We start from the raw sequence: 13923 nt of genomic DNA on the forward strand, positions 1-13923 counted from the left end.
GATTTGATTACAATTGACAGCAGAAATGAGAGCTTTCAAAATCCTGTGTGTGCGCACCCGGGGTTGACTAATTACTGATTTGGAGGGGGGTGGTTTGATTTGTTATATTTAGAAGATATTTGGAAACCATGAGAATTTTAACAAGATACCTCATGCACATGCGGTGCTGCTGTGGTCCAATTGCTTTAAGGTTGTTTGGACATATTTTGAAGAGGCAACTATGGGAAAACAAGATGTTGATTTACAAATATGTGAAACTCTGCCTTCAGAACAGTGATTCCCAAACTTTAGGCATCCAAGCATCATTTTCCTGATTTTTGCCACATCCCGGAGCCTTCTTAACTCCTAGCCATTTCATATTTTCTTAAATTGTTTCGCTTTAGTCTTTTACTTTAAAGGAAACTTTATATCAATCATTTAAAGGTCCTAAAGAAAAAGTAAATATAAAAACAAATACAGGGCTTCCCTGGTGGTGCAGCGGTTGAGAGTCCGCCTGCCGATGCAGGGGACATGGGTTCGTGACCCGGTCCGGGAAGATCCCACATGCCGTGAAGCGGCTAGGCCCGTGAGCTGTGGCCGCTGAGCCTGCGCGTCCGGAGCCTGTGCTCCGGAACGGGAGAGGCCACAACAGTGAGAGGCCTGCGTACCGCAAAAAAACAAAAAACAAAACCAAATACAGTGAAAATGAGACCTTATTTAATTTGCACTAAATACTTTTGTAGGGGAGAGCTCTGAGTCTGTTCTTTGTTAAAAGATAGAGTAGTGAGTGTTCAAGAGTCTTAAGGCAACTGAGGCTCTCATCTGAGCCCTTCTCCTTGGTTTTATGAGAAAGATGGTGAGATCTGGAAGAGTCAGAGCTTCTGTCTCACTGAGAGATTCAGCATTCACTACTGTCGTGTCCTAGAGGCGTCTGCCGTCTCACCCACACTTTGGGAAAACGTTGCTTTAGAACCAAGAAGAGACTTGCCCCGTGTGTTCCAGAAAGTCAGCCTAGGACCAAGAGATGGATGTTCCAAGTACATAAGATAGGTCAGCAGAAGCAAGCCACTACTGCAGCAGTGCTACCAATGAGAGGAAGACACAGCCCACCCTTAAAAGGCAAGGGGGTTTTGATTGTGCTGTATACTAGTATACAGGAAAGAACGGTGAAATTAGGAGAGTCATGAAGTACTGGATTTGGAAAAACCTGGTTTTTATAAAACAGAATGGAATGAAAGCCTAAGCCCCAATATTGCTGACTTTGCCCCCTGAAATAACAGAACTCTATTGAGACAATCCCTTGGCAACACGCAGGTCACGGAAGAAAAAGTAAGCAACTCAGGGCTGAGCTGTGATTCCTTTAGGGCAGAAGAAGGGCAGGCCCCCAACCATCACCAAACACCACTTTTGTCAGGACCGTTGCAACACGCAGTGTTCCTGCCCCTGCTCTGGCACCTTATCGTTTTGCTTAGGACCTTGTTGTCTTTTTACCAACTTAATTACTTGAAATGCTAATATAGCCTGTCTCTTCGCCGTTTCAAGGCTGTGATATATTTTCCTAGTGTTTCTGGTTTTTAAAAATAAATAAGGTTTAATTTTTTCCTCCAGAAAAAGAAAAAGTCATGAGTCCAAAATAGGCAAATCCATGCAGACAGGAAGTAGGCTAATGGTCTACTAATGGGTAGGGGGACAGGAAATGGGGCACGGCTGATAAGAGTATGGTGTTTCTCTTTGGTGCGATGCAAATGTTCTGGAGTTAGAAAGTTGTCATGGTTTCATAACCTACTTTGTGAATATACTAAAACAATCACTGAATTGTACATGTTAATATGGTAAACTTTATGGTATGAATTATATCGCAATTAAAAAGTAAGGAGGGGGCTTCCCTGGTGGCGCAGTGGTTGAGAGTCCGCCTGCCGATGCAGGGGACACGGGTTCGTGCCCCGGTCCGGGAGGATCCCACATGCCGCGGAGCGGCTGGGCCCGTGAGCCACACCTACTGAGCCTGCGCGTCTGGAGCCTGTGCTCCGCAGCAAGAAAGGCCGCGATAGTGAGAGGCCTGCGCACCGTGATGAAGAGTGGCCCCCCGCTTGCCACGACTAAAGAAAGCCCTCGCACAGAAACGAAGACCCAACCCAGCAAAAATAAATTAATTAATAAACTCCTACCCCCAACATCTAAAAAAAAAAAAAAAAAAAAAAAAGTAAGGAGGGCTCCTTCTCACTGTAGGTATCTGTGCCACAATCTGTCCGGGATGCCAAGAGGTGGCAGGATCACCTCTAGTTGCCTTCTTCTTTTTCTTTAACATCTTCATTGGAATATGATTTCTTTACATTGTTGTGTTATTTTCTGCTGCATTCTAGTTGCCTTCTGATGGAAGATGCCGTGCATAACTTTTTTTACCAGAGACGTCTTTAAGGCTGCAGGACACTTGACCTCTTTCGCAAGCGGCACACCCTTAGTCATTTCTTTATATGCTCTTCTTTCATGGCATCATGCTGTTCTGGTCCTCTGCCCGAGAAACTTTCCCCACAGTGCCTGTCCTGGTTGTAGCATGGTGAGCACATACTCAAGATTCCTCGGTTTGAGGCCAGCCTATGCTACTTACTAGTTGCACGGCCCCATGAAAAGGATCTAATCTGCCTTAGTGTTCCCCTCGGTAAAATGGGGATAACCATAATACTCTCTCCATGTTGTTGCAAATGGCAGGATTTCCTTCTTTTATAAGGCTGAATAACATTCCACTGTATGTATATGCCACATTTTCTTTGCCCATTTATCTGCTGATGGACATTTAGATTGTTTCCATATCTTTGCTATTGTGAGTAACGCTGCAATGAATATGGAATGCTGATAACTCTTTGAGATCCTGATTTCAATTCCTGTGAATATATATCCAGAAGTGGGATTGCTGGATCACATGGTAGTTCTATTTTTAATTTTTTTAGGAGCCTCCCTACTGTTTTCCATAGCGACTGTACTAATTTACATTCCCTCCAGCAGTGCACAAGGGTTCCCTTTTTTCCACATCCTCACCAACATGGATGAACCTGAAGCGCATTGTGCTACGTGAAATAAGCCAGACACAGCGGGAGAAATGCTGCATGATTTCCGTAGTCCAAATTTCAGTTCCACAAGATGAATGACTCCTAGAGGTCTGTACAGCACAGTGGCTATAGGTAACGATTCTGTGTTGTATACTTAGAACTTTGCTAAGTGGGTAAATCTTACATTGTGTTCCTAACACACACACACGCACACAACTAATACTCCTGCATAGACTTTGGAGAGAAGTGATGACATAACATAATGGATTTGTTGCAGTGATGCTGGTCCATAGCGCTCATTACTATCAGGGATAATTATTACTGGAGCTGCTGTTTAACCTCCTAAATCCCTTTCTTAACTCTCCTTTCTGCTCATCCACTTGTTTTCCTCCTTTGTTCCAAAGACCTCTACTACTTCTCACACTGGCTTCCAAATCAATATCAAGATCCTTCCTCACTCCTGACCTCTTTTCTTCCACTTCCAAACACCTACTGGCTATCTGTCCACTTCCCATAAGTACTACAAATTAAACTCACAAGAAACAGAATTCAGGGTCTCTTTTCCTGACCCCAATCTGTTCCTTTTTGCCTTTCTACAGCTAATTCATATTGAGCAGGACACCAGGCCCTGTACTAATATGTCCTTTCCATGGATGGTTGCATCTCATCCTCACAACAATTCCATGTTACTATTTTTCTTGTTTTATATACATAGAAATAGAAGACCAGGATTGTTAACTAACTTCCCCGAGAACACTCAGGTTGGAGAAGGTGATTCAAGGGCTTGAATTTAGGTCCATTCAGCTCAAAAGCTCATCTTCCTCATAACTCGGCCAGACTGTCTTCCAGGCCTTGGTGACAGGCAGAACTTTTCACGCAGTTCCCCGAATTAAACACATCTGTTTTCTTTGATTCCTCCCACTTTCTCATCACTACATTCGATCTGTCACCAGCGTGTCAATTCTACCTTGAAAAAGATTCCTTCAATCTCTTCCCTCTATTTCCAGAGCCACTGTCCCTGGTGTGCCAGCTGGTTTTAATTGCCTCTGAGTTCCCATTAGGTATCTCCATCCAATCTTTACTTCATGGTGCTGTAAAGGCAGTCTTTAAACATCTAAATCTGATTGTGTCATTGCCCTGCTTAAGAGCCTTCTACCAGCAGATGTAAGGTATTAGATATGGACTGGATAAACAACAAGGTCCTACTGTGTAGCACAGAGAGCTATATTCAGTATCCTATGATAAACCACGATGGAAAAGGATATCGAAAAGTGTGTATGTGCAAAGCAGAAATAGAGACACAGGTGTAGAGAAAAAACTTGTGGACATCAAGGGGGGAAGGGGGTGGGATGAACTGGGAGATTAGGATTGACATATATACACTACTATGTATAAAATAGATAACTAAGGAGAACTTACAGTGAACTCTACTCAATGATCTGTGGTGACCTAAATGGGAAGGAAATCTAAAAAAGAGGAGATATATAAGTACACGTATATACAATATATACGTATAAATGATTCATTTCACTGTACAGCAGAAACTAACACTATATTGTAAAACAACTATACTTCAATAAAAAATAATAAAATAAAATAGACTTCTAAAACATCCTTGATTGATTAGACAAAATCCAAAGTCCTCAACACGGTGCAAAAGTTTCTTCAGATATCTTCAGTCTATCATTCCAGGCTCACCCACCACATCCCTGCCTCTTTCTCTTTTCTTTGTCCTGTTTATACATCCTTGTTATTGTGGGGAATTAGGATACACTCAGTTTAATTACTAGTTTGTTAACATAAGGAATTGTTTCTTCATTTAACAGGTACTATTTTTTTAAATGAATCTAGTGTAACACACACACACACACACACACACACATTCACAGACAAAAACTGGTGGAATCTTCATGGTCTGGCATCAATGTCAATTTCCTGGTTTTGATAATGTACTACTGAGTAAGTTTTACCAGCAGGGGCAGTTGGATGAAGGGTACACAGGTGCTTTCTGTATTATTTATTTTTCAACTTCTTATGAATCTGTAATTACTACTAATCCAAAAGCTTTCACAAAAATAATATAGTATTTGAGCTGTCTGCCCAGGAAGCAGGTTGAGAAAAATAGTGGACACGTAAGGACCATATCTTTAAACTCTTATGTGGTTGTGTTATGTCAGTCCTCTTGCTTTGCTTTTTGAGCCTGGGCTATGAGGTATATGCTGGAAAGGAGAGGAAAACCCTTACTGGCAACAGAGCAAAGGCTGGGCTTTCAAACTAGACAGACCTAGGTTGAATTCCAACTCTGCTGTTTATAAACTAAATGAACATGGGCAAGTTACTTAACCCTGAACTTCAATTTTATCATAATTATAATAAATATGATAATATGACCTAATTCCTAGAGGACTTTGAGGTGTTTAAACATGATAATGTATGTAAACAAGGTAATATGTAAATAATAATATAATACATAAATAACATAAACAAGACAGGATGTAAAGTGCTAAGCATATAATAAGCACCCTTGACTGCTCTCTTTCCTTCTCTCAGCCCACGTCAGCAAAATCCTGTTGGCTCTACCGTCGAAGTGTATCCAGAATCCTTCCCATTCTCACCGCCACCCTGCTATCATCTTAGTTCAAGCTGCCATTCTCTCCCACCCGAGTCACTCTAACACCTCTTCACTGGTTTCCTTGCTTCTGCCCTCTATACCTACCTCACCTCCAACCTGAACACAGCAGCCAGAGTTATGTTGTCAAAATGTAGGGTGAATCACGTTATTCTTCTGCTCAAAATCCTCCAGCCGTTTCTCCCCTCACTCGGAGCAGAGAGCAAAGCCTTTGAAATGGTCTCACAGGTCTCATTGTCCTTCTGCAGCTGCTCCACCCATACACCTCTGAGATCCTGACCTCCCTTCTCCCCTCACTCACTCAGCCCCTCGCAGGCGCCTAGGCCAGAACCTTTGATCCTGCATTTCCTTTGCCCGATTGTTTCTCCCCAGATGCTTCACTCCCACGTTTAAGTCAGTGCTCAAAAGTCACTTTCAGGAAGGCCATGCCAGTCACCCCACCGAAACTTGAAATGCCCATCGCTTCCTCCTTTGCTGCCCCACACTTCTTACCACTTTCCAGCATGCTTCGTAATTTACGTCATTGCATTCCTCGTCAGGAATGCAAGTTGCGTGCGAACAAATAGTTTTGTCTGTTTTGTTCACCGATACGTCCCAGTGTGTAGAACGATGCCTGATACCTAGTTGGCCCTCAATAAAATCTTCCAAGTGAACAAATGAATGAATGAACGAATCCCAGCATATGAACCACAGGAGCGAAGCGGCAGAACTGAGGAAGAGCACGGTGCTCAGGAAACAGCGCAGATCAGTGTGATCAGAGTCCAATGCGTGTATGTAAGGGACCTGGTCTCCCTCCTCCCCTTCCCGGAAGACATCCTGAAGAGCCCTTAATACTCCAGGCCTCCACTGTGTTGCTCTCATACTCTCCTCACCATTGGTCCAGGACCACATGGTTGCTACTTCTCTTTTGGAAATTTCACCTGGAAAAAGAGGTTCAGACTCACCATTTTCATTGCAATGGTTTGTTTCCAGCCTCCTGACCCCCTCCAACCAGACGTCCTCAGTGGGGGAAGAGTCAGCATTACCAAAGGTGCTTCCATGCAGCCAAGATTCAGAGGCACTGAGGTTGAAGAGAGAAGAAAAAGAACGGCGGATTCTCTTTTTCTTTCTAAATATTCTGGAGAGAAATGAAAGTACCAAGTGAATAATGAGTAGGAGTCAACTCAGGGTCAAAGCGGAGAATTTAGTGAAAATGGATGCACAGGGCACATCTCTACCACCCAGGTCCGTGAAGCTCATTTCATTTGTTTCCTCCATTAATTCCAGAGAAGTTTCTTAAATTTCTGTGTGTGCCAGGTGCTTGGATCAATGTCAAGTATATTGAGATAAAAGACAAAACCTTGGGTCAAAAAAGTTCATAACCTAGTATGGGAGAAAGGCAAAAATAATGCATATACGGCTAATGCTTTCACTGACCTCATCAGGTGCCTGGTGTCTTTCTTAGTGATTTACATACAGTAACTCACATTATCCTCAGAACAGCCCTGTGAGGTAGGTGCTACTGTTACCTCATTTCTCAGATCAGGAAACTGAGGCACAAAGAGTTAAAGAACTTGTCTGAGGTCATACAGCTAGTAAGTGATATAACAGGGGTGCAAACCCAGGCAGTCTGGCTCCATCCTCTCTGCCCTGGATTACTGTGCTCTGTGGATGTGTGTTCTAACCGCTTAAGGCTGCTTTGAGAGTACCAGGAGGGGTATTGCTAATCTGGAGTCAAGGGAGCCTTTCTGGGGTATATGAACAAGAAGTCTCATATTGAGTCATGCTAGGAAATGAGTCAGGAAAGGTAAAAAGAAGGTGGATAATGAATAACCTTGACTGTTATGTGAAGGAGTTGGAATTTAACATAAGAGCACAGGGAGATCACTGAAGTATGTCAAGGGGAAGGGGGTGGGTGGTGATATGATTTGGTAATTGCATTTCCAAAAGATTTTGATTCCCCACACATCCACACTCCCAACAATCCATCTTCTACCTTGTAATCAGTGTTATCTTGCTAAGGATGAGTCTGATAGTTTGTCAATAGCTCCTCTTTTATCTACAGAATAAAGCCCAACCTTCTTAGGCTGGAATGTAACCTCTCCAATCCAGCCCTGCTTCTGGGCTTAGTCTCCTCTCCTGGGAGAGCAGCCCTTTCCACCCTAAGTGGTAGCCCTCCCAAACTATGTGCCATTCCTCTCACTTTGTATCAGGGTTTCTTAGAACTCCATGCCTGTTCCCTCCTCTGGAAGTCCTCTTTCCTACATCTATCTTAACTAACAGCCTGTGCCTCTCAAGACGCAAATCAATCATCCTCATCTCTAAGAAGCTTGTATTAACCCGTCGCTCCAAATAAAATGGGCCTCCTTTCCTTCTTCCCTCTGCTAACCTCTATCAGGCTTCACTCCCAGCACCTGTATGGCTTCATTACTTTCTTTTTTTTAATTTAATTTAATTTTTAAATTTTTATTTATTTTTAATTTTTTTTGGCTGCACTGGGTCTTCGTTGTGGTGCGTGGGCTTCTCATTGCGGTGGCTTCTCTTGTTGCGGAGCACGGGCTCTAGGCGCGTGGGCTTCAGTAGTGTGGCTCGCGGGCTCTAGAGTTCAGGCTCAGTAGTTATGGCGCGTGGGCTTAGTTGCTCTGCGGCATGTGGGATCTTCCTGGACCAGGGATCGAACCCATGTCCCCTGCATTGGCAGGCAGATTCCTATCCACTGCGCCACCAGGGAAGCCCAGCGTCATTACTTTCCTTTGTTTTCATGTCGGCCACCCCTGCCCCTTATGAGCCTGTGTGTTTCCACCAACTGGAGCAGTAATGGGCACCTTATAAACGATGTTGAATGAACAAATGAATGAATGAATAATTAACGTTTGGGTTGGACTTCAGATCCTTGTACCTAACCTCCTCTACTTACTTGACTAAGTTCTCCTTGTACAGGACACTGGTCTGGGAGGGGCTCAGAGCTGTGTTGCCATCTTTGTCGCAGAGAAAACCGTCTTCGGTCCAGATGTAGTAGCCATTGGTGAGGAGTCTGGGACTTCGGCGACAGGTAAGGTGGGAGCCTGTCAGGGGATCTATGGGGCAGCAGTCAAAGGGACTGTTGCCATCCAGGAAATCACAGACAAAACCAAGGAGGGGATGAGAGAAGACCTTTCAATCTCTGTCCGGTTCATCCAGGCACACAAAAACCACATTTCTAGTCACTGTGAAGGAAAACCAGCTCTTTGCGTTCCTGGCTACCAACTATTCCTGCACCTCTGAGACTGCCTCTCTTAAACTTCTCACTTTCATCTCTTTACCTGTGAGACAATTGACCCACAGCACATTTAGTGTTTCTTTCTGTCAGCCTACTTGTGATGCTGGAAGCTCAGAGCCTGCTCCAGCCCACCCTTACTTCAAATAACCCTCTGAATGCTATATCCTTACTCTTGTCACTCTAATAGATAAATCACAGCTACACAACCACCAGACGTATATGAATTATAGGAGAACATGCAGTCAAAGAGATCTTTTTGGCTTTTGCCAATTTCCCTCGGGTCAATCACACAAATGATTGCATAGTTACCCTCCCTGATTTACTATCCAGGGAAGTCTGCTACTTAGCTGGGTGAGTCTGTATATGTCTTAGGTTTGAGAAACAATCACATGTCTGTATGGTTGAAAGGCAAACTCATGCCTCATGCTTCACTGAAATTCTGAAATTTTTTTTAAGTTTAAAGCTTATTCATGCTGTATATAAAATAGATAACCAACAAGGACCTACTGTATAACACAGGGAGCAATATCAATATTTTGTAATAACCTATAAGGGAAAAGAATCTGCAAAAGAATATATATATATTCCGAATATATATAACTGAATCACTTTGCTGTACACCTGAAACTAACACAACACTGTAAATCAACGATACTCCAATAAAATATTTAAAAAATAAACCGGTGCCATCAAAGAAAAAAGCCTATTCACAACTATTACACGCACTAAAGTCAGCAAAATACTATTTTAAATGGATATCATTTATGGAAAACTTACTACGAGCCTGGCCCATACTTCATACTTTATCTGCTTTTCACAAACCTCCCTAAAAGCTAAGTATTATTATCTTTATAGTACAGCAGGAAAAAAAAAAAAAGAGATGCAGAAGGGCAAATAAGTTGGGTATTTTATACAGCTAGTAAGTGGCAGAGTTAAGATTTGAACTCTGGTCTTTCTGACTCTAAAGCATGGGCTCTTTCCATGTGACCTGCCTGTTCATCTTTGACTGATGCATTTGCTAGTAGTAGGAGGCCTAGAATTTACAAAAGGGGACAGGTTCTAATATCAAAGCATGATCCCTTTATACCACTGGCATGTTTCACAAAATGCTAGAGGAAACATTGGCTGATGCCTGTGTGAGGGATAAAAGACAGACAGAGAAACAGAAAAAAAGAAAAAAAAAAGTAAGGAATGAAAAGAAAAGAGACTTCACTGCAGAACGTGAACAAAATGGTCGATTCTACAGGTTTTAGTGGAGCATGACATTTGGCTGGCTTGTGCACTGGTATAGACCCTTGTGGCTCTTGTAAAGTGAGACAGTAAAAGCATATTTAAGAGAACATCAATTTGAGAAAAAGTAACCATGCATCGGTATTCGGTAGTTTCTCCACTCACCAAACAAACAAACCATTCACGTTTGCCCACACACTCACCTCCCTCCCTCCCAAACTCCATTTATTAGGTTAGGCAAGTTTGCAGTTTGTATGTGCATGGGACTGGAAATATATCTCCATACCAAACCTGGATGAAACCTAAAATTAATATATATACCCCGCACTATGTGGCTTGCGGGATCTTAGTTCCCTGCCCAGGGATTGAATCTCAGGCCACAGCAGTGAAAGAGCCGAGTACTAACCACTGGACCGCCAGGGATTTTCCAATATTTTTAAGCCAAGAATACAACAAAATAATGCATACAGAAAGAATTTGATTGATTTTTCTTGCGAAAAGCCCCATGGAATACCTTGGGAAAATGCATGGCGGAGACAGCTCTACAGCGTATTCTTTCTCAGACCGGGAAGAATCTGCATAAGTAAATGAGAGAGAAGTACAAATTTATCACACTGCATCAACATGCATGATTGCAAACAGTGGATGGTGTGAATAGCTGATGTTCCAGCCTCAGCAGAGATTCCAAATGGTGCAGGCATCCAATGAATCAGGACGAGCACAACTTGTCACCAGGTCTCTACAGGCAGCAAGACATAATCTAGGGGCTTCTATCTCTTGTCTCTTCTCTCACTCAACTCTTCCTTAGTTCAGATGAGGCAATGATATGCCATTAGCATCAAACTGACTCATGAAAAGAGGAAAAAAACGTCTTACGTGAAGCTGTCCCAAACCCGAATCAATTACCCAAAGTTCTGGTTATTTTAGCTTACTCAGTCATTTGAGGAATTCAATCATCTGCCTAGATTCTATCTCGTTAGTGCATTTGAAGGCACTTCTATTACAAAATAATGAGCAGAAGACGAGTGGTGGAAAAAAATAAAGTTTTGTTTTATATAAATGATTTTCCAATGTATGACGCCTGTGAGTATTCTTAATTAAAAAATAGATCATGCATTCATTCATGTTCCAATTTAACCAAAGGCATGGCAACAGATTTCAACTGGGGAGAGTCGTAGTTGATTAATATTCTAAACTTTAAAGCAGCATTTTATATTGCATAGTCATGGTGTGAATACTTCTAATAGACAGGTTCAGTGAAACTTGGTTCCATTACTGACAATAAATATCTAAGACAAAGAAAGGAGTTTAGACTTTCAGATTGGGTTGGTGGATTTGAAGGAGAGAATTGTAGGAGTGTGAGGGAGGGTAGAAGCAGGGTTTGGGGAGAAAATAACAAGAGGAAGGAAGAAATTTGAAACCACTACCGTTTGAACAACGCCTACATTTTCTCCAAGTAGCTATCAAAATCATTCGGTATTTTTTTACAGACCAACCGTTTTGCATCTTAATAGTAACTGATAAACAATCCCCTTTCACATTTATGCACAGGCATCAAAAAATGGTGATTTTTTTTTTCCTACTAAAAGGAAAAGTACCACATTTCTCTCAAGGAAAGAAATGAAGTCAAAATCATTGCCAAAGTGAACACTGGCATTTAAGAAGCACGAGCTACTGACAGATGGTTAATGGTATGAGTATCAGCAAAATCAAAGCAAGGAAATTGCTAAAAGAAGTCTAATCGTTCAAAAGATAATTGCATAGAGCAGTTCTACATTTACTTGCTACTGGTGTTGACATCAGTTGAGATATTCGGTTCATCTTGGGAAGGCTGCTTGTTCAAACTTCACAGATTTTCTGCAGAAGACATTAAAAAAAGGTGGATTACATATTAAAAATAGAAAGATGATGTCAAAACAGATGGCATCTACTAATTGCACTAGTCAGATTTGTTTACTGAAAGAGTACAGAGATCAATGGGATTGAAGGCAGGGTTGAAGGGCCACTGAGGTTGTGCCTGCCTCTACGATTTTAGATTACATTTTCCATTGTGTTGCTCAGTGCATCTAAATAATCTTTTTATCTAAATAAGCACAACATTTTATTCAGGAAGGCTAGACTTACAAAGGTTGACTTGTAATCAAAATAAAATAATAAAAATTAATTATTTGATTAAGAAATCAGAAAAAAAAGATTGGTTCTAGAACCCTCTAAATAGATGTATTTGTATTTTCATCATCCAACACACATCAACTTCATTATCAAGTTCAAACAATGCTGGGGGTTGGTGTCCAACACCCAACACTTCAAACCATTGACAGGTAGTTACAGAGAGGGCTGGTGGTCTTTTCCAGTTGCTACTACCCTGGACATTTCTAAGTAGCATTGCACTAAAAATAGTATGTCACTGGGCAGATTTCAAAACTCAGTGCTCCTGAACATATAATTTACTTTCTCAGTTACAAATTAAACACATATCCAAGTGTGTAGATGAGGTAAACTTTGATCACTTACCACTCATGACATAGATCTACTTTCCAATGACTATTAAACTTTGTGTATATCACTATCCTAGTCGCATAGTGAGGTAAGACTAAATTCTTTTCTGATTCATCACCTCTATCCACGTTTTTCAAATGTGATAACTAGTAATAGGTTGTTTTCGTAGCTGTCACACATTAAAACAAACCCAAATAATTCTATAAGTTCAAACTGATTCTTTCAATAAACTATACACAAAACCTGTTAGACAATATAGATCCTACCTTACAGAGACCTTAAGAGAAATCAGGAGAACTTTCTGGCATTCCTTGGAAGATCTCTAAGTCAAAGCAGACATTCATAGATTTTAATGGCTTGGAATATAAAATAATATTGTTTGCTCTATAACATAATAGTATGTCACTTGTCCTTTCACTTTTTGTCCAGCCCAAATTACCCTATGTTAGTTACTCCCAATCATCAAGTTTAATTTTAAGCCAACAAATTGCATAGCAGAAAGCAAGGTCTTACTGGTACATCTTATAAATAGTTATAACAGGCTACAGTTAACTAATAGTTAATCAAGTATTAGTAACACTGAAAAAGACTTCAGTTGCAGCTCTAAGACTTTTCAAGAAACAACAGATCGCATCTACCAGTTCCATCAAAACAACTCATCTGTACTGAAAAATAATCTGCCCATACATATTCCTTCCAAAGAAAGTTCCCAGTCCCTTCTTCCTATTGATAAATAACAAAAAAAAATTACTGAAATATGAAGTTTCCTGTGGTTGAGAGAGGAGAAATCCAGGACTTAGCAGTTCTTTGGCTGAAAATAGCGTCAGCATATCAACAGGTGCAGAAGTCTGTTAAGAAAGGAAAATCCCACCTTGTCCTCCTCCTAAAAGATGGCTGCACACATTGCCCTGTGCAGGCCGTTGCAGAGAAATTTTGTCTTCGGCAGCCTCTTGTTCTTTTGGCTGTTTCCTAGAATAGAAGAGCTCATAGATCTTGGGAAAGGCAGCCTACAACTGCTCTTGTTTTCTTTTAAAAAACAGCCTGAGTAACCGTTCTGCTGAGAGGCAGAATGAGGTCATACTTCCTGTGGGGCTCATGTCAGTGGCATTCACGCTGAGGAACATGGTGAAGATGAAAGCTGTCTCCTGGACCAGCAGTGGGGGGTGAATCAGACCCGCTGGATACATCACGGTCACTCGAGGGTTGCTCTCCTGAGCTAACTCGTCATCCCAGCTGTGAGAACATAAGGAAAACGTTCAGAGAAGCAGCACCTTGCGTATCATCTTCTGGCTATTTTCAGT

At 41.6% G+C, this 13923-nt stretch overlaps 1 protein-coding gene across 11 annotated transcripts in view; it reads right to left on the reverse strand.

The window, feature by feature from the left end:
* TMEM71 (transmembrane protein 71) overlaps positions 1-13652 on the reverse strand; it is a 53191-nt gene extending 39539 nt beyond the window's left edge. For 8 of the 11 annotated variants that reach the window (XR_004346419.1, XR_004346418.1, XR_004346421.1 and 5 more), the window contains exons 1-5: positions 13494-13652; positions 11905-11980; positions 10638-10698; positions 8552-8734; positions 6600-6772 (exon numbers count right to left, since the gene is read on the reverse strand). Coding sequence is in view for 6 of the 11 variants with exons in the window: in XM_032609723.1 (XP_032465614.1) it covers positions 6600-6772; positions 8552-8734; positions 10638-10698; positions 11905-11944 (457 nt within the window). In the remaining 5 variants the exon portion in view is untranslated. Of the gene's footprint in view, positions 1-6599; positions 6773-8551; positions 8735-10637; positions 10699-11904; positions 11981-12888; positions 12945-13373 lie in introns of those variants that run through there. The other 3 variants (XM_032609719.1, XM_032609720.1, XM_032609724.1) reach the window with 3 other exon arrangements.
* Positions 13653-13923: the final 271 nt, after the last annotated feature.

This window comes from Phocoena sinus, chromosome 17, assembly GCF_008692025.1.
Source record: "Phocoena sinus isolate mPhoSin1 chromosome 17, mPhoSin1.pri, whole genome shotgun sequence".
Lineage (NCBI taxonomy): Eukaryota > Metazoa > Chordata > Mammalia > Artiodactyla > Phocoenidae > Phocoena > Phocoena sinus.